General features: G+C 42.2%; 2 protein-coding genes across 4 annotated transcripts in view; one reads left to right on the forward strand and one right to left on the reverse strand.

Moving 5' to 3' along the window:
• Nucleotides 1-19,939, reverse strand: part of LOC126484061 (prolactin regulatory element-binding protein) — a 132,717-nt gene extending 112,778 nt beyond the window's left edge. Inside the window, exon 1 of the mRNA XM_050107420.1 lies at nucleotides 19,709-19,939. Coding sequence (XP_049963377.1) covers nucleotides 19,709-19,849 — 141 coding nt within the window. The 5' untranslated portion in view covers nucleotides 19,850-19,939. The remainder of the gene's footprint in view (nucleotides 1-19,708) is intronic.
• Nucleotides 19,940-19,967: 28 nt separating this feature from the next.
• The window catches only part of LOC126484062 (metallophosphoesterase 1), a 148,651-nt gene continuing 146,755 nt past the window's right edge, over nucleotides 19,968-21,863 (forward strand). Inside the window, exon 1 of one of the 3 annotated variants that reach the window (XM_050107423.1) lies at nucleotides 19,968-20,039. Coding sequence is in view for 1 of the 3 variants with exons in the window: in XM_050107421.1 (XP_049963378.1) it covers nucleotides 20,383-20,481 (99 nt within the window). In the remaining 2 variants the exon portion in view is untranslated. Of the gene's footprint in view, nucleotides 20,040-20,183; nucleotides 20,482-20,599; nucleotides 20,682-21,863 lie in introns of those variants that run through there. The other 2 variants (XM_050107421.1, XM_050107422.1) reach the window with 2 other exon arrangements.

Raw genomic sequence — 21,863 nt, forward strand, 5'->3', positions numbered from 1 at the left:
ATTTACAGCATCTGTCACTGCTGGCATCATTTTCAGTTTCTGACTGAAGAATTATCCCATAGTTTCGTCCAACTTCTGAATTAAAATCCCCCACTGTCATCTCATAGTTGAATTCACTCTAACTTTTAACACATCACTCCCAGCTGTCCCCACAGGCTCTCCCTTTTGGCCACTGTGGATGCCACTGCCATTTTCCTGTATCCAGGAGGGGGGGGGGGGGGGGGGGGGGCTCTCCTTAGTCCAGAGATGATGGGTCGATCTTCCTGAAATCCATCTAAATGGGTTATGGCCAAGGCCTACTATGCCGATTTGAGAGTTAGCGGCTTTCCCATGTCAGTAAGTGTTTTTACAACATCTGCGGGAAATAAACTTTTCAAAAGTCCAGCACTTTGCCAAAGATTGCTATTAGCACACAATAGCCAATGAGATTGTCTACATTCTGTTCCTGAGCCCAATTGCCCGAAAGACAATTTCATGGAGCTGCTCGGAGCTCGTGAAATGGAGAAATGGCTGGTAGCCCTTGCAGGTGAAAGAGATGAGACAGGGGCTCTGTGGAAGAGATACAATATTTTAAAAATTTGGTGGGGTGGAGCGAATGTTGCAATTTAGTTAGGAACCACACACTCAGCAGGTTGATGTCTCATCACAAATATGGAGTCACTGGCTAGCTAGAGGTGGTGTGTGATAAAAATGATGGAGTTAGCAAGGTTTAACTGAGCCAGTAAATTACATTTGATCCATGGAAAAAGGGATGAAACAATCTCTTTATAAAGACTGTGCGATGACATCAAAAGTGTATTTTTCATTACAAGATGAGCATTTTTATGGTAATCGTCAAACAAACATTCAAAACATAGCCTAAATTCCTATTATACTATGGAAAAAATAACACAGATGAAGATCAAAATGAAAGAAGGGATCATAAGTAAAACGAAATTCAAGCAAAATGAGGAATAGGAATAATGAAGGGAACACCATGGATGAAAACACATGATCATAAAATAAAATAAATTAAATCAAAATTAATACATAAAATTAATTAGAATCAAATGAACAATGATTTCAAGTGGAAAAGTACAGTAGGAAGAAAAATGAGAGCAAAGGGCAGAGTTGATATGATGATTAAAAATGTGACAAAGGAATAGAAGCAAAGATTATACTTAAACCAGTTAATTGAATAAAAATAATTATCAAAGTCATTTCAATAAAAAATTTAAAATAAAAAGAAATTTAATGTACCTGACAAGATACAAACCACGCAACCTTCTACACACAACTGAATTTTTAATCCTATTGAGTGTCACATAAAATACCAAAATTTTCTTTTTCCATCAATTACTCGCAACTGAGGGTCCACCAGGGTGGATGGCTACACAGTGTGATACCTGGGCTCTAAACCTACATCATCATCATATTGATGATTTCAAAAGCCAATCTCACCTCTCGTGACCTCTGCTCGTGAAAAATTTCTGTTGAACTTAAAATTTACCGAGATGGCAGAATTTATGCAAGAGAAAGAGAAGAGAGAGAAACCATAGAAGTTTATACAGATTTAACAATAAAAACATTATTTGCCTGGTAAACTTCCTTAACAAAAATCATGAAACAAAGTGAAAATGAAAACTTTTTGCACTATTTAACAGACTCAGGTTTCCAGACTGGTGTACAAGAACACTTATTAGATATAAACCAGACAATTGCGTCATTGACATTTTCAAATGTTGATCATCACATTTTCTCACAGCACAAATGTGACATTTTGTTATGTTAGAAGTAAGTACCGGGCCAGAAAAATTAATAGTCGATTTATTACAAACCTAACAATCCGTTACTCATAATGAACTGCACTGGTGAGCACTTATGTACTTGACATGCAAATGGACCATTAACTGTCCTGTTTAACCAAAACTATCTTGTGTTACAGAACTCTGCCAGAGTTCCAGTTGGAGTAAATGAAAATGTCATGTAATCTTTATATTTTCTTCACAAAGTGTGTTCATTTAACTTCAGTAACAAAAAACTTTCCAGTGTATCGAAAATTTGGTAACATTGCAAGAAAATGTATTCTCATCAACTGTCTCATAATCATCTTAATAATTTGTTGCTGTACATATGAGTAAAATCAAAATGTAGTGCAACTCTTCTGGGACACAATGATGCTAGTTCCATTTTGTACACTGAATAGTTCGCCTGTTTGAGCAAGTTGAATAAAATGTAAATTTAAGTGTGTGTTCTGTGCTGGATAAGGCAGATGACACACGCCGAGAATCATTTCCAGAAAGATGGGAGGTAGGGAGAAGGAACTTCCTCGTCAGAGAATATGTTTCGAGTACTTTACTCGTATGAAATTGAGAACTTTCTGAGAGAATGTTCCTTTGCTCTGAGAATCTTCTCTGGAGGTGTAGCCATCCATGACGCTGTGACTGAAAGGACATCCATGTGGTTTTTTTTTTTTTTTTGAGGAGGGGGGGGGGCGCACAGAAACAACTAGCATGATATGCGGATATGCGCCCATGTCAGAACTGTGGAACACTACAACAAAGAGAAGAGTTAAAAATGACTACACATTAACCCCAATCAAAGGAAGAGAAGACAGCTAAAAACGGATGTGGAGAAAGGTGTATAAAATACGCCATAGAGAAACAAAGGTACTGAACTAAAAATTAAAAGGCCTTTGCTATATTGCTATTACGGATAAAAAGTAAAGCACAGTCGACAGCTCACGTGTCGTTCACTGAAACGGCCGATAACTCAGACGGCAAACACACACAAAAAAAAAGTGAATTACATCAGGAAATAGCGGACCGTCAAAGGTGAGTGTAATGTGCACAAAGTCGTGGGGGAGCACCATATAACAAATGGCGATGGCTAAAACGACAGTGCCCGATGCGCAACCTAGCTAAACTGATCTCCTCATGATGAGAAGGCAAAGTTGCTGGGAGAGGCTTAATAACCCAGAGCTTGTTTCCATGAAGGGAGGATCAGTGGTGATACCAAAGTGACACCATGTGCTGACAGATGGCAACACAGAGATCCTGGACCCATTGCACTAAGGGATGGACAGTGTACAGCACACAGAGACTTTGAAGGTCACTGAGAGAGTTGGAGTAGATGATTAAATTGAAAAGCGTGTCACCAGACGTAATGTGTGGTCTGATACAGGGTGAAGAGCTCTGCTGTAAATACTGAACAGTGTTCCCGAAACTGATACCAAAAAATGTCGGTGCCAATAATGAAGGCATACCTGCCACAGTGCTCTGTTCGAGGGCCCATCAGTGTACACAAAGCTACTATGGCAAAGTTCTGCGCGAAGGTCGTGAAACTGAAGGCGACCAAGTGAGGTTGAAGTAGTGTCCTTAGGAAGTGAATGAAATCCAAGGTGAACACAGGCCACTGCACGAAGCCAAGATGGTGAAGGGTCCACACCCACTGGGAAAGTTGCAGACAGCATGAAGTTAAGCTGCAGGAGCAAGAGCCAAAAGCGAACTCCAGGACGTAACAGAGAAGAGGGTTGTGCCCCATACTGGTGAGCAATGAAGCCATTTAAGGAGGAGGCATAGGATGGATGGTCACACATGCCACACAAACAGCATGCATATATGCTCAGGAGAAAGTCACAGTGGCAGGACAGTGGTAGTTTGGCAGCTTCTGCTTACAGACTCTCAACCAGCTAATGAAAAAGGCACCAGTGTCCAAATGGAGGCCACGATGGTATATAGCATTGAGACAATGGACATTCATGTGCATAAATGAAACACTCATAGTCTAGTTTCGAATGGACAAGGGACCAGTACAAACGGAGGGGGGTGGTTCAATCTGCTTGCCCAGAAGTACTACTAGGACATTGAGGGACCACGTATGATAGGCTGTCAGGTAAGACATGTGGAAGGACCAAGAAAGTTTCCTATTGAGCATGAGCCCCAGGAATTTCATAGTTTCAATGAACAGAAGAGCAACATGCCCGAAATGTAAACATGGTGGAGTAAACCAATTGCACTGCCAGTAATTCATACAAACAGTTTTGTCAGTGGAAAATCGAAAGTCACTGTTGATGCTCCATTAGTGAATATGATCAAGACATTGCTGAAGATGCCGCTCAATGAGACAAGTCCATGGAGAATGGCAATAGATTGTAAAAACCGTCAATGAAAAGGGAGCTGGAGAAGCCTGGTGGGAAACAGGCAATTATAGGATTAATGGTGATGGCAAAGGATGATGCTCAGGATGGAACTGTGTAGCACACCGTTTTTGTGAATAAAGGTGTCCAACAAGGTAGAACCCACACATACCTTGAAAACTAGGTCTCTTAACATTCCTGAAGGAAACCGGGCATGTGGCAATAGAAGCCCCAGGTGTAGAGAGTAGTATGGAGGGCTTTCTCCAAATCAAAAAACAAGGCCACAGTCTGGGATTTCCGCAGAAGAACATTCATGACATGGGTGGACAAAGTGACAAGATGGTCAACTGCAGAGCGGCACACTCAAAATCCACACCGTGCAATAGTTAGTAAATTGCGAGACTCGAGCCACCACACCAGCTGGGCATGAATCAAATGTTCCATCACCTTGCAAACACAGCTGGTGAGAGAAATGGGACAGTAGCTAGAAGGAACAATGGCTTCACGCCAGCTTCTAGGAAATGTGCCCTATACCTAGATGTGGTTGTACGTATGAAGCAGAGAGTGTTTGCTCATACAAGCAAGATGCTGCAACATCAGAACGTGAACATTGTCTCCCCCAGTGGTGGAGTATCAGGATGAAGTGAGAGTATGATCTGGCCTTCTCATGGTAAAGGCAGCAATGTAGCACCCATAATTCTGAGAACATAAGGGTATTGCCCAAGCCTCCTCTGGTCATTTCTGATGGAGGAGGTCAGGATGATAGTGGGAGGAGCTCTCCACAAAATGATGGCATACAGTGTTGGAGATAGCAATAGGGTCTACTATGACAGCATCTGCTATTGTCAGGCCAGAAGCTGAGGAATGGAGGTTGGCCCACATGATGGAAGACAGAGTGGAAATGTTAAAATAACTAGTGAATGAAATCCAGCTACCTTTTTTGTTATTCCGAAGAACGCAATGACACTGTGCATGCAACTGTTCATAATGAATGCAGTTTATTAATATCACAGGATGACAGTTAAAAACGTGGAGGGCAAGTCTCCGTGTGCAAATTATGTCATGGCATGCCTCAGTCCACAAAGGGACCGGGATATCGCATGGTAATGACAAAGTGTGAGGAATGAAACTTTCTGCGGCAGTTAGGATAACGTTTGTAAGATATTCTACCTGGTCATCACAACTGAGGAAATGTTATCCATCAAACGTCGCCAGGGAGGTGCCAGCCTTAGTAAACTGCTATTTGGGTGTGCATGTACGTGGGGTAGGAATCAGCAAGTGGATAGCACACGGGAAATGGTCACTTAAGTATGTGTCAGAGAGAATGGATGACTTGAGATGATGGGCAAGCTGGGCAGTGCAGAAGGATAGGTCCAAATGGGAATAGGTGTATGTGGAGTCTGAAAGGACTGTGGGTGCTCCTGTGTTAAGGCAGAAGAGGTCAAGGCGATTAAGAAGATCAGCCAAGAACGCACCTCTCGCTGACAGGTTTTGGGAGAACCCCAAATGGGGTGATGTGCATTTAAGTCACCAAGCAGCAGAAAGGAGTGAGATAGCTGTCCAGTAAGTTGGAGCTAGTCTGTCCTGGTGACATCGAATGATGGAGGGATGTAAATGGTACTAAGGGAAAAAGGTCAAGGGAGGAAGGAAAGGACAAACTGCAACAGCTTGAAGTTGGGTAGTCAAGGATATGTGGTGAACATGAACCTCATACCATATGAGCAGCATGACTCCCCTGTGAGATGGAATGCCGTCCTCAGGGGGAAGGTCAAAACAAACTGGGAAAAAATGCAAGAGCTGAAAGCGGTTGTGAGGACGCAATTTTGTTTCCTTGAGGCAGAGAACAAGCAGATGCTGTGATTCTAAGAGCAGCCATAAATCCTCTTTGTTTGATCGAAGGCCACAAACATTCCATTGAAGGAGAATCATAATGAGTAAAAGTGCCACGTTCCAGCCTTCAAAGACTCTGCTACACGGTGTGGAGTCTGGAGGATCTGGCTCCATGAGATCTACAGAGGTGCCAGCATTCTCCCTCTGTTGATTTGCGGAGTCCAGGGCAGAATAATGGTTGGCGGTGCACACCGGCAACACAGATGTTGGCCGCCCGAGGTTATCACATAGTGACACCGCAAAAGAAGAACTCCGAGTCAGCAAAGGAGAAGATTGTTTGCCTTTTTTTGACTTCTTGGAGCCTTTCCAGTTGGCAGAGGAAAACTCAGATATTTGTTGGCTGGAAGGACAGAGAAAGTCTTTGCGGGAGTATTCCTTCTGTCCTTTCCACCCTGACGGTTGTGTAGCAGGTGACTTCACCCAGGGAGGCGAATGTTTGGTGGCTTGTTGCACAGCTGGATGAGGAGTTGGCAATGCTACCATGACACTGGGCAATTTCACAACTGCAGTGCTGATTATGAGGTCACATGTCTGCGTTTCCATGTCCTTCATGGAACGAGATGCAGCAAGTACAGGACGTGCCAGATGGTACAATGCAGGGTTTGAGACTAGCCAATAACTTGCAAGTGACCAGGTAAGGCACTTTTTCCTTTACCCAGATCTCCTGGACAACTGCCTCATCGAGATACATGGGACAATCTCAAGAGAAGGCAGCATAGTCTCCACTACAGCTGATACAGCGGGGAGAAGGTGGTGGACAATCACCCTTGTGCACATCCCTATGACAGGTGACACATTTGCCTGGGTGTCAGCAAGGCATTCGAGTGTAGTTGAAACAATGACACTGGTAGCAGCGCATTGGGTTCGGAATGTACAGCCAGACTGCGATAACTTCATAGCCTGCTTTGATCTTGGAGAGAGGCACCACTCTATCAAAGGTGAGAAACAGAGTGTGTGTGGGCACCCAACTGGGTGCCCCCCTCAGAGGGTGGCTCACCCACCTTAGGTGATTGTTCACACCTCAGGTCACACCTTCTGAACACCTGACAGAGGGGCCAATTGGCAATTTGGGAAGGTAGCAGTTCTGACAATCACCCCTCCCTGGGCCTGGCCTGTACCACGGGGTACATACGAACCCTACCTGTTGACTCGGGGCTGGGAATTATGCACTACCCAGTCACCTGTTACGCATCAGATGTGTTGGCCAGCCTTCAAGAGTGTACAGGAAGAAAGAAGAAAAAGAGGAACTTCAAAAGTCGAAGTGGAGGAAGGATAGGAGAAAGTGAACAAAAAGGGAAAAACGGACTGAAAAACTGTGGTGAGATTGTTCTTATTTGAGCTACTGACAATGCAGAATACACACTGAAAAACAACCCAGACATGTTTCCCAAGGGAGTGGAAAGGAATAGCAACAGGACCGACATACAGCACAGAAGGTAAAAGATGCTGCAAAGGCTAGGGGCCCATGGTTCCCAAGCACGCACCAACCAAAGAACGGTGAGCCCCCTGGGGGCTCCACGGTGTCTGTACTGACGACAGAGGCAGCAGCCAAAGGTGCAAGAAGCTTCCGATCCGTCTTAACCTATGCATACAGATGACAGTGAGTGGGATGACTGATGGACGGGACACGCACACAGTGGTGAGTGTCACCTGGACATCGAAGTCCACGACAAAGGATGCTGGCACAGGCAGTGACAGTGGCGGAATGGTGAAGAGAAACTCGGGCAATGGACACCTGGCTTTCATTCCCACTAACAGTGGCAGTGGGAGTCACCAGCACTGGCCACAGGAAATAAAGCCACTGTCAGTGCTGACAAATCCCCAACCACCAGGGTTGGCCATCATGATAAGATCTCCTGACCCCTGGAGTGGTCAGGACCAATGAAGAATGTGTCATCAGGCCCACAGCCCAAGGAATGGGGCACCGTGTCCATCTTGGGATGCCAGTGATTCCAGTAGTGTGCCACAATTCGATCTTCAGTGCGAACTATGATCAAGCAGTGACCACATTGGCTGTGAATGGTCAGAATTCAGTGAATGTGGTTGAAATGCCCTGGTCCAGACTGGCACAGATGTCAACAAAACTGGAACTGCTGGGAGATGCCTGCTCAGCAGCAAAAGGTTTAGCAGTGTCCGTAGCTTACAGCCATGTAGCAGTTCGATGACTCTTGGCCTCAAATGACATTGTTCTGTAAGAGCTTAAAAAATGTAAGAGCCTTCTTGCCTGGGAAATCTGCATACTTGTACATTTGTGTCTTATATGTTTGGACATGGTGTTCCGCCTTGCCATTCGACTGTGGATCAAAGGGAGCTGCCACGTCATGGCGAATGCCACTGTGTGTACAAAACTCCTTGAAAAATTGTGCTACTGACTGAGGACATTTTCCAAAATGAGGATGCAAGGCAAGCCTTCTATGGAGTATATCTTCGACATGACCTTGACAGTCATGTTTGCAGTTTCGTATAAACAATGAACGACCTAAGGGAAATGAGAAAAGTATCAACTGCTATTAATCAGAAAGTGCCTAAAAGGGACCAGCTAACCAATGTGGACCCTATTCTTAGTTGTATAGGAACCAGCCATGGAGAGAGGGGGAAAAAAAGGAAAAACCCAACAGAGTTGTGTGAGAGATCCTCCAGTGATGCTGATGTAATAAGTGGAGGACCTCCTGCCACAGAGCCGCTGGAACCAAGGCGCGAGACGTAACCCTCCTGTCCACATGAGAATAATGCCATCCTAGTGGGAGAGGCAAGTGTACAATGCATAAAAATTCCAAAGTGGGTTCAATGCCCAACATGGCAAACAGTCAGGCCACCAATGTTTTACAACCCACCAGAGTTCCGGATCCACTGCCTCACTAGAGGCAATATGAGAACTGGTGATGAAGAACCCAGTCATCATGGGCCTCGCTATCATATTCACTTGAAAATAAGCAGGGGAGCCAGGACAGAGCATCCATGATCACATGTTCTGAACTGGGATGGAAAGGGATCATGTAATTGTATTGGGACAAGAACAGAGCTCAGTGCTGCAGACAGTGACAGGCCTTGTCCAGTAAGGACCCCTATGAGATAAACAGGGAAACCAAGGACTTATGGTCAGTAACCAAATGAAATTTTGCACTACACAAGAACTGATAAATTTTTTAAGGCATAGTAATAGCAAGATCCTACCCCCATGAACCATGGACCTTGGCGTTGGTGGGGAGGCTTGCGTGCCTCAGTGATACAGATGGCCGTACTGTAGGTGCAACCACAACGGAGGGGTATCTGTTGAGAGGCCAGACAAACGTGTGGTTCCTGAAGAGGGGCAGCAGCCTTTTCAGTTGTTGCAGGGGCAACAGTCTGGATGATTGACTGAGCTGGCCTTGCAACACTAACCAAAACGGCCTTGCTGTGCTGGTACTGCGAACGGCTGAAAGCAAGGGGAAACTACAGCCACAATTTTTCCTGAGGGCATGCAGCTTTACTGTATGGTTAAATGATGGTGGCGTCCTCTTGGGTAAAATATTCTGGAGGTAAAATAGTCCCCCATTCGGATCTCCGGGCGGGGTCTACTCAAGAGGACGTCGTTATCAGGAGAAAGAAAACTGGAGTTCTACGGATCGGAGCGTGGAATGTCAGATCCCTTAATCGGGCAGGTAGGTTAGGAAATTTAAAAAGGGAAACGGATAGGTTGAAGTTAGATATTGTGGGAATTAGTGAAGTTCGGTGGTAGGAGGAACAAGACTTTTGGTCAGGTGAATACAGGGTTATAAATACAAAATCAAATAGGGGTAATGCAGGAGTACGTTTAATAATGAATAAAAAAATAGGGGTGCGGGTAAGCTACTATCAACAGCATGGTGAACACATTATAGTGGCCAAGATAGACACGAAGCCCATGCCTACTACAGTAGTACAAGTTTATATGCCAACTAGCTATGCAGATGATGAAGAAATTGATGAAATGTATGATGAGATAAAATAAATTATTCAGGTAGTGAAGGGAGACGAAAATTTAATAGTCATAGGTGACTGAAATTCAAGAGTAGGAAAAGGGAGAGAAGGAAACATAGTGGGTGAATATGGATTGGGTTGGTTGGTTGGTTGGTTGGTTGTGGGAAGAGACCAAACAGCGAGATCATCGGTCTCATCGGATTAGGGAAGGATGGGGAAGGAAGTCGGCCGTGCCCTTTCAAAGGAACCATCCCAGCACTTGCCTGGGGCGATTTAGGGAAATCACGGGAAACCTAAATCAGGATGGCCGGACGCGGGATTGAACCGTCTTCCTCCTGAATGTGAGTCCAGTGTGCTACCACTGCGCCACCTCGCTCGTTTATGGATTGGGGGAGAGAAATGAAAGAGGAAGCCGTCTGGTAGAATTTTGCACAGAGCATAACTTAATCATAGCTAACACTTGGTTTAAGAATCATAAAAGAAGGTTGTATACATGGAAGAACCCTAGAGATACTAAAAGGTATCATATAGATTATATAATGGTAAGACAGAGATTTAGGAACCAGGTTTTAAATTGTAAGACATTTCCAGGGGCAGATGTGGACTCTGACCACAATCTATTGGTTATGAACTGTAGATTAAAACTGAGGAAACTGCAAAAATGTGGGAATTTAAGGAGATGGGACCTGGATAAACTGAAAGAACCAGAGGTTGTACAGAGTTTCAGGGAGACCATAAGGGAACAATTGACAGGAATGGGGGAAAGAAATACAGTAGCAGAAGAATGGGTAGCTCTGAGGGATGAAATAGTGAAGGCAGCAGAGGACCAAATAGGTAAAAAGACGAGGGCTAGTAGAAATCCTTGGGTAACAGAAGAAATATTGAATTTAATTTATGAAAGGAGAAAATATAAAAATGCAGTAAATGAAGCAGGCAAAAAGGAGTACAAACGTCTCAAAAATGAGATCGACAGGAAGTGCAAATCGGCTAAGCAGGGATGGCTAGCGGACAAATGTAAGGATGTAGAGGCTTATCTCACTAGGGGTAAGATAGATACTGCCTACAGGAAAATTAGAGAGACCTTTGGAGAAAAGAGAACCACTTGTATGAATATCAAGAGCTCAGATGGAAACCCAGTTCTAAGCAAAGAAGGGAAAGCAGAAAGGTGGAAGGAGTATATAGAGGGGTCTATACAAGGGTGATGTACTTGAGGACAATATTATGGAAATGGAAGAGGATGCAGATGAAGATGAAATCGGAGATACGAAACTGTGTGAAGAGTTTGACAGAGCACTGAAAGACCTGAGTCGAAACAAGGCCCCGGGAGTAGACAACATTCCATTGGAACTACTGACGGCATTGGAAGAGCCAGTCCTGACAATACTCTACCATCTGGTGAGTAAGATGTATCAGACAGGCGAAATACCCTCAGACTTCAAGAAGAATATTATAATTCCAATCCCAAAGAAAGCAGGTGTAGACAGATATGAAAATTACCAAACTATCAGTTTAATAAGCCACAGCTGCAAAATTCTAACGCGAATTCTTTACAGACGAATGGAAAAACTGGTAGAAGGCGACCTCGGCGAAGATCATTTTGGATTCCGCAGAAATGTTGGAACACATGAGGCAATACTGACCCTACAACTTCTCTTAGAAAATAGATTAAGGAAAGGCAAACCTACATTTCTAGCATTTGTAGACTTAGAGAAAGCTTTTGACAATGTTGACTGGAATACTCTCTTTCAAATTCTAAAGGTGGCAGGGGTAAAATACAGGGAGCGAAAGGCTATTTACAATTTGTACAGAAACCAGATGGCAGTTATAAGAGTCGAGGGATATGAAAGGGAAGCAGTGGTTGGGAAGGGAGTGAGACAGGGTTGTAGCCTCTCCCCAATGTTATTCAATCTGTATACTGAGCAAGCAGTAAAGGAAACAAAAGAAACATTCGGAGTAGGTATTAAAATCGATGGAGAAGAAATAAAAACTTTGAGGTTCTCCGATGACATTGTAATTCTGTCAGAGACAGCAAAGGACTTGGAAGAGCAGTTGAACGGAATGGACAGTGTCTTGAAAGGAGGATATAAGATGAACATCAACAAAAGCAAAATGAGGGTAATGGAATGTAGTCTAATTAAGTCGGGTGATGCAGAGGGAATTAGATTAGGAAATGAGATACTTAAAGCAGTAAAGGAGCTTTGCTATTTGGGGAGCAAAATAACTGATGATGGTCGAAGTAGAGAGGATATAAAATGTAGACTTGCAATGGCAAGGAAAGCGTTTCTGAAGAAGAGAAATTTGTTAACATCGAGTATAGATTTAAGTGCCAGGAAGTCATTTCTGAAAGTATTTGTATGGAGTGTAGCCATGTATGGAAGTGAAACATGGACGATAACTAGTTTGGACAAGAAGAGAATAGAGGCTTTCGAAATGTGGTGCTACAGAAGAGTGCTGAAGATTAGATGGGTAGATCACATAACTAAAGAGGAGGTATTGAATAGAATTGGGGAGAAGAGGAGTTTGTGGCACAACTTAACAAGAAGAAGGGACCGGTTGGTAGTACATGTTCTGAGGCATCAAGGGATCACAAATTTAGCATTGGAGGGCAGTGTGGAGGGTAAAAATCGTAGAGGGAGATCAAGAGCTGAATACACTAAGCAGATTCAAAAGGATGTAGGTTGCAGTAAGTACTGGGAGATGAAGAAGCTTGCACAGGATAGAGTAGCATGGAGAGCTGCATCAAACCAGTCTCAGGACTGAAGACAACGACAACAAGATTCTTTTTACACCTGAGAATACTGTTGGTGAGCCAAGTTGAGCATTTTCAATGCAAAGACAATAGGTTGTCAGGAACTATGTGAGTGGAGATGGGCCAGGACCACATCTACCCTATACTGGGACATGTCCATGTCCAGAACCAGATGCATGCCACATCAAAATGTTGCAAGACATGGTGCAGAGCAGCGACCTTCATCTCGCCACAAAGCCAGAGCTGACTGGACAGTTCCTTTACTGTCACTATGGACGTTGCCCTTTCACTTGAGGAACTGTGTGTAACTGCTCCCAGTGATATTAAGCAATCCAGCTCCATCTTAGCCAGGGTACATAAATTTACTGGCACTGGCTGCACCTGAAAGAAGGGAAGGCAGGCAGAGGGTTTGAGGATGATGTGTACTGAGAAATTGTTTGCACAACCTAACCCTGGAGGAAAGAGATCCAAAAACTCAGACCACAAGGAATCCAATTTGTGATAAGGCACTTGGTGTAACACCAGATGTATCACAACTGCAAGAGGAAAACAAAAAATAACAGAGGCATCAAACCCAAACAAATTTTCAGTACTCTCATCATTAACCACCATGTACATAATGGACCATGCAACTGACTTGTACACTATGTTGGCCATAGATGGGCCGAGAATAGGAATCTGCTGTCTGTCATAGCTCACCAGCTGACACTTGTATGAGAATAGTAGGAACTCTAGCCTGGCACATGACTGTGAGCCGATTTGGGATTCAGTGGCCCACTGTTAACTTGTAGGACTAATGGCTTATCCATCATCTGCAGTTCAATGAAAAGTTTGTTCAGGCCTGCAAACAATGGTGAACACAAGAACGAAACATTATGAATATCAGTGTTTAATGACTCGTGCAACAACTCATGGTGGGGTGAGCACCAAGGGGGAGGCCATTGAGATTGATATACCACCGCTATGTGACCTCCTTGTTTACATTTATGGCAAGAGGCCCAACACTTGGAGCAGGCTGTCCACTCGTGCTGTATGAAACAAGAGGGGTTCGAAGAAAGTGACATTCCCCGTTCCTCCTCCTACCTTATTTCTCTGCATCAGGATGGCTGGCTTGTTTGTAGTATGACTACCTCCTCTTCCCTCAACACACTAGGCTCCATCCACTGGGGCTGTACAGTGTCAACAACAGTAACATGACTTCAAGCCTCTAATTCCTGCCACAAGGGGAACTTGAATGACTGTGCAATATTCACACCCCCTTCTAACATAGTGTCCTCAAACTGGAGGGAATTTTGATGCACATCCTTATCTGGGCCCAAACAAATGATTGTGTCTCTGGCCACGGAGTCCACATAAGACTCCTGTGACATAGCTGTGATGAGCCGACACTTACGACTGAGTCCATGAATCTCAGCTGACCAAACTTGATACAATTGCTGTGGCTGTTTGCGGCATTGGTAGAATTCAACATGCACAGCAACCACATGTGTACACTTCTGGTGATAGGAGGGCAGCAAACTACACATATTGTCAAGTTAACTGGCACAGTAAGTGATACATACGAGGAGTTATCCACAAAAAGAAAAGAGCCTTACAGACCTCCTTGTCAAATAATCTGAATGCTGTGAAATGCTGGTGAACCCATTTCTCATAAGCATCATTGTCTTCAGTGGATTCATCATGGGGAGGTGGAATAGTGGCGGATGAATAACTGGCTGCTGAGGCTCTGGGCCAACATAGCCAACGATTGTTCGAACACAGCCATATGCATCTGCTGTTGTTGCAGAACTGACTGGAGCAAAGCCTCCATAGAAGAGACCAACGGCACAAAAACTGCAGAATTCAGTTCACGCAAAAATTCGGCCCACATTGTCGCCATTTGTGTTCTAACTAGGAACACAAGGAAACATATGGCTGTAAAAGAGATACAATTTATTGGGTCACAGAGTGACATCAACAAGAATGCAATTAAAGTACTTTACACATATCTAACACATTAAACAACCAAGGGCCCGGAGGCTTGTGCATGCCCTTATAGAGACATTATCCACATCAGGTGTCACTGGTATAGTGCTGTGCATATGAGGTAGACCTGGTGATGGCAATCGGTTACCGAGCTGCCCCTGGCATCTGCCTTGGGTAGTTACGGGTGTGCCATTTATATGTCGGCATGCACGACCTTGCCACAGTGGCCTGACTTACGTCCACTGTGGGCAGCAGGCACAGTTACTTCTTCTTGAAGTCTGAAGGCATTTCTCAATATCATACATCTTGTAAACCACTGGAACAGTTTTGCGTGGATAGCTCTCCAAAGGCTTCCAGTAATTCTCAGGGAATGTCACCTACTCAAGGAGCCTTGTTTCAAAAAATATTTTTCAGTGTTCTCTCAAATTATTCTCAGAGTATCATATCTCCCAAGCCATTTCACCTCCTCTCTCTTCTTTTTCTATAGTACAGGGTGATTCAAAAATAATACCACAACTTTAAAAATGTGTATTTAATGAAAGAAACATAATATAACCTTCTGTTATACATCATTACAAAGAGTATTTAAAAAGGTTTTTTTTCACTCAAAAACAAGTTCAGAGATGTTCAATATGGCCCCCTCCAGACACTCGAGCAATATCAACCCGATACTCCAACTCGTTCCACACTCTCTGTAGCATATCAGGCGTAACAGTTTGGATAGCTGCTGTTATTTCTCGTTTCAAATCATCAATGGTGGCTAGGAGAGGTGGCCGAAACACCATATCCTTAACATACCCCCATAAGAAAAAATCACAGGGGGTAAGATCAGGGCTTCTTGGAGGCCAGTGATGAAGTGCTCTGTCACGGGCTGCCTGGCGGCCGATCCATCGCCTCGGGCAGTTGACGTTCAGGTAAACTGTTTATACCAACGTTTAATACACCACCTATCAGGAGGTTTAACACCATACTTCGTTCAAAATGTATGCTGAACAACTGTCGTCGATTCACTTCTGCCGTACTCAATAACACAAAAAGCTTTCTGTTGAGCGGTCGCCATCTTAGCATCAACTGACGCTGACGCCTAGTCAACAGCGCCTTAAGCGAACAAATGTACAACTAAATGAAACTTTATAGCTCCCTTAATTTGCCGACAGATAGTGCTTAGCTCTGCCTTTTGTCGTTGCAGAGTTTTAAATTCCTAAAGTTGTGGTATTCTTTTTGAATCACCCTGTATTATAACCATCTTTGTTTTCATTCTACATTACTTCAGACATACTCCGCAACCCACTGTATGGTGCATTGTGGTAAGTATCTTCTACCACTACCAGTCATATTCTTTCCTGTCCCACCCACATACAGAGTGAGGGAAAAATGACTATCTACATGCCTCCAAATGAGCCCCAATTTCTCCTATCTTGTCTTTGCGATCCTTATGCAAAATGTATGTTGGTGACAGTAGAACCATTCTGTAGTCAGCTTCAAATGTCAGTTCTCTAACTTTCTAAATAGTGTTTCATGAAAAGAATGTTGTCTTCCCTCCAGGGATTCCCATTTCCCATTTGAGTTCATGAAGCATCTCAATAATACTCATATGTTGATCAGATCTACTGGTAACAAGTCTACCAGTGCACCTCTGAATTGCTTCGATGTCTTCCTCTAATGCAATCTGGTATGGTTCCCAAACACTCTAGTGGTACTCACAAATGTGAGACACTAGTGTCCTGAATCCGGTCTTCTTTATGGATGAGCTACAATTTCCTAAAATTCTGCCAATAAACCAAAGCCAACCACACAACTCCACTACTACTGTCCTTAACTGCTTGTTCCATTTTATATCATTTTGTAACATTTCACTTTTATTTTTAATCAATGTAAGAAGTTCCACTGCTAATGCTGTATTCAGACATCACGGGATTATTTTTTCTACTCATCAGCATCAACTTACATTTTTCTACATTCAGAACAAGCTGCCTTTCATCATACCATTTATAAATATAGGCTGTCTACATATTACTTTAATTTTACAGCTTCCCCTTCTTTCCGCAATAATGGCTTGGCTTCTGAGCGCTTGATATTAATACACCTGTTTCTCTTTTCTCTCTCTTTAATTCCCCTATATGTTCCATTTTTCCTTCCCCTCATCATGCATATTTCTACATCCTTGCATTTCCTTCTATCCATTCCTGTTTAGCCATTTTGCATTATCTGTTAATCTCATTTTTTGGATATTTGTATTCCCATTTCTCTGCTTCATTTTATTTATTTTTATGTGTTCTTCTCTTGTCTTTTTTTGCCAAAGCTACCCATTTGTCTTTTATTTTAGTCATTTCAACCTTCCAGTCCAATGTTGCCTTATGCTGCCTCTAAAATGCTGAACAATCTTTGATTCTTTCAGTCTATAGCGGTCTCATCATCTTAAATTTCTGCCTTTTTGCATTTTCTTCAGTTTTAACCTGCAGATGATAACAAATTAATTATGGTCACAACCTCCACATGCCCATAGACATGTCTCCCAGTTTATAATCTGGTTTTGAAATTTCTGCTTTACCAATTATATAATGAATCTGAAATGTTCCAGTACACCTGGCTATTTTCCACACACACACAACCTTCTAAATTATGCTCTATGCAAAATCCTACCAGGAGGCTCTCTCTTTCATCCCTTTTTCCTAGTCCCTGTTCTCATGTTGCTTTTCCTTCTCTTCCTTTTCCTATTAACATATATTTGTCCATCATCACAATTAAATATTGGTGTCCTTTAACTAGCAGAATAATTTTCTTTGTCAAATCATACATTTTGACTTGGTGTTGACCAGAAGTCCAGTTCTTCCTGCCAACATATTCTGATAATTCCAATTATACCTAACATCAACCTATACATTTCACTTTTTAAATTCTCCAATCTATCTACCCGATTAAGCAATCTAATATTCCACACTCCAACCTGTAGAAGGCCAAGTCTTTTCCCCTGATGACATCATCATCCTCTGTAGTCCTTACCTGGAGACCTGAATGAGGGGCTATTTTACCTATTGAATATTTTATCCAAGATGATGCCATCATCATTAAGCCCTACAGAAGAGCTGTATACCATCAAGGAAAAAACAGTGACTATAGTTCCCCCTTGATTTTAGCCTTCTGCAGTACCATCACAGCACATTTTAAAATATATGATCAGTCAATCAGACACACTCTCGTCTCTGCAGCTACTGAAAAGGCTGCTACCCTCTTCAAGAACTGTGAGTTAGTCTCCCCTCTTGACACATAGCCATGTGTTTTGATTGCACCCATGGTATGGCTATCTGCATTGTTGAGGCACACAAACCACCCCATCTCAGGAAAGTCCATGGTTCAAAGGGAGATGCTTCATTTCAGCCATTATGGTCAGATAAACCATTTTATTATGGGACCAACCACTACTTCATGAAAAAAGAGTTGATTTAGAAATACATTATTTACTTATGTTGCACTGAGTAGTTCTAGTCTTGTGAGTAATGTTGCTGCAGGGATTGAAGAAAAGCCTAACATCAGCAACTCAAGACTGCTTCTATCAGAAATATCTGAGATAAAATCAACATTAAAATTTCTACACAGAATCACTTTTCAGGTATCTCTATTACGTCTTAATAGTACCCCCCCCCCCCCCCCCCAACTGCTTAATGGAAAGTCAAACATCTCCAGCTGGAGGCCTGTACACTATCAGAGGTGCTACCTTCCATATTTCTAAACGTATTACTAAAGTACAGCACTTAAAGAGCTGTTCAATGTAGACTCATTTGCACCTATGCAAAAAACATGTATTACATTTACAATAATGCGAGACTAACTTACATCCACATAGGTGCATCTGTTATGTATGATGTCCTGTTATGTGTAGCATACTGATCTCTGTCACAGTTGCTGACTGCATTCTACGCGTAGGACTAATACGTTACATTAATATCTCCAGATTTGCAATTTCGTGACATGGTATGAGAAAATCATATTTCTTATTTAGCTAACTTCTCACATTGTGATGGAAAAATTCAAAAGTATCATGCTTTTTACACGTTGCGCTGTTCCAGCTGCTAATTTTTCTTTCTCTATTGAAAGCACTAGAAATAGTGTTTGAACAGTGCTCCGGTTACACTGAATACCTCTGGAAATTTGTGCAAGTAACCTCTTGCTTGATTGTGACTGTCCCACTTGCATGGAGTATGAGTCTAGTAATATGGCACGACAAAACAGTATGTAAATAAAATAATCACCCTACGAAATCCTGCAAACTGTTGCTATCAATTGCCCTCCAACGAAGAAAGGAAAAGAAATAATTGTAATGTTTCAGCTGGTTCACCATTATATATAATATAAAAATGTAAAATACTTATGGCACCCCAGTTCATTCACTCTGTTTCAGAAAATAAACGACACATACTTGCAGACTTAACTGAATGATGGAAAATGACTGACTGGCTCTTTTTTCCAAGTTATAACTTCTACTGCTGATGTCAGGTACACACGTAGAGGATGATATGTAAACACTTTTGTAAAAGAAGCATTGCAGTTTTCACAATTCCCATTCTGATCTCACATAGAATAGCGTGAAAGGTACTGGCATGCATTCTATATGTACAACTAACATATTACAGGAAAGTATTCTGAAATAAAAAGTAACAATTTTCTTTAAGGCACTCACTGTGACTGTAATAATTAGGAGATTTCGTTTTACGAGTCTTTACATTTCCATTACTGATAGACTCTCCAATAACTGTTGTGTTTACATGTCTTCATCACTAAACTTTTGTAGCTTCAAAACATTCGAATTACAAAATCAATCATTACACACTTTATTGCAGCTGTCATCTTAATGTTACTGAGCACATAGCGAAATGCCAAAACTGAAACGCGCCAATGACACATTCCAATTGGAGCAGATAGGAGGTACAAATATTTTGTTACGTTATGTCATACGCCATTGAACAACTACGCCAAAAATATCTATAGCAAGGAAGTTTTGTAACTGTTTAGTCACAAAAGCTGGTAAAACAATCTGTTGCTCTACTTACAAAACCATTGGCGACGCCTGTTTTCGAAGAGCCACCTCCTCCTGCGACAAGTATATGATGATTTGTTATCATTTTAACTACGTACAACGGAAAATTAACTCTTGCGAGTAAACCTTCTTTATTTCTTCGATTTGGTGACATACTGAATTTATTGGATACGCGAATGTGGACACAGAAGAATTTCACATGTAATTTAATTATTCAAACACGATAAACATGCTGACGGCTTGTCCTCCACGTACTTTTTTAACAGCAAAGCATCAACAGCAGGGCGACAACATGTGATTAATGAATGCTCTTCTGCGAACGCCCCATTGTTGGATATTTTTAGGTGAGACACATTAAACGAGTTCATCTTAACACATTTACTTATCTGAAAGAGGAAGGGCCACTTTTGTTATTAGTTATTTGCACTGAAATATCTGACTGACGTTGCTCAATGTTGACACCATGTATCACAGTTGGTGGTGTTGTCAAATGTTCAGCCACGGAAAGCGTGCGTAGCAGACGAATGTTTTAAATTTTAGTTTTGTGATCCAAAATATAAAATTTAACGGTATATGCGTACTATCATAATTCAGTGTCAATAAAGCGCCTTTTCCGAGATGTGGAAGATAACGGAAGACTGCTAAGTTAATGTTGTGTTACTACAAGAGAAACTAAAAGATGAAAAAATGGGACTGAGTCTTAATAATAATGTAAAGTTCGCTTGTGCTGCCCTGGCACTGGTGTTCTTCTGTGAATATGTTATTTACTACGTCGTGCTACTCCAGGTATGCATTATCAGACTTCACGAAGAGGCATATACATGACTCAGTTCGTAAACAATCGGTACTAGCTCTTCCATTCCAGCATTATTAAGGCAAGGAGTGCATTACCGATGTTTTGTTTCAGCCGCTTCTAAAATACAATAAATCTGATAACGTTTTGGTGAACTTATTTATGGACCCTTGACCTTCGACAAGTTACTCAGGTACCGTAGCGTCCTTTCCCATATAATTTATTGCTGATGAAAAGTGATAGACAAGCACTCGCTTTTAGATGCTGAAAAAAGAAAAAAAACTGTCCTTGTCAGCGCACCTTTTAACTATCGAAAGTGCCCTCGGAATGAGATTTTCGTGCTCATTCCTTTTTATACCTTTTCATTTAGTACTTATCAGTTTTTTTTTAAGTACAGTGGAAGATTAATTAGTCGAGTGATAGCCCTAACGCCCAAGTAACTGTCCAGTACTGCGTTTTAGCGATGGCTGTACTGCTGCTGATTATGGATTAAATAAGACCAAACATTCGATGTCATCAGTCCCCTATTCATCCCCAAAAGAGGAATTAGAAGGCTACACCCAATCAGTCTGTCTCCAGAGTAAATTCTGTGTGTGAGGGTGAGCAAGTTTTCTAAATGTTTGTGTAGTGTATATCTGATGTAGGACATGGGTACTATTCCAGTATTCACCTAGTGGGGCGTGATAAACTGCCTAAATAAACCACATCCAGCCCTTGCCATTAATCCACCAGGATGCTTTCCCATCCCAAAAGTGGCCGCTTTAACATGCATGGCTGTCTGGGTGGGTAGTAAAAAGATATTTCCTTATGATGAATATCGTAATAATAGGTACTGCATCTGCTCCCACCCTCCTCTTCCGTTTTGCTTTGGAAACTTTTTATTAACCCAAAAATCCATGGGATCTTAAAGAATCTGGTGTTAATTCAGTTTCCTATGCTCCCTCTCTTCTTATCCACATTATTTTGTTTCATATCTGTCCAGAAAACTAAAACCAAATTCTTGGTATATGTATTAATCAATTTTTTCTAGTTGTGCTGTGAGATATTGCTTTTAGAGACGGAATACTTTTTTCATACCAGATTCCCATTTAACATTGGTCATGATTGTCAATATTCAGCCACCTGGTTTGGACGTCACAAATATTTGTACTAACATAACTAATGCTTTCTGTGCACAAATTTATTAGCCTCTGCTATGCTTTTTTTCTGCAAGGACATAGCTTTATTTGTTATGCAGAAATAAAAATACAGCTGCTTAAAGTACCCATATGGACATCTAAGGAGTGTTTCCACATGTTCCTTTTTTTTCATGTATCGCTGAGGCAGCATCTCAACTCAATGGAAAAAATGCTTTCTTTCACCCACTCAACTGCCT

This window comes from Schistocerca serialis, chromosome 6 (genome assembly GCF_023864345.2).
Source record: "Schistocerca serialis cubense isolate TAMUIC-IGC-003099 chromosome 6, iqSchSeri2.2, whole genome shotgun sequence".
Lineage (NCBI taxonomy): Eukaryota > Metazoa > Arthropoda > Insecta > Orthoptera > Acrididae > Schistocerca > Schistocerca serialis.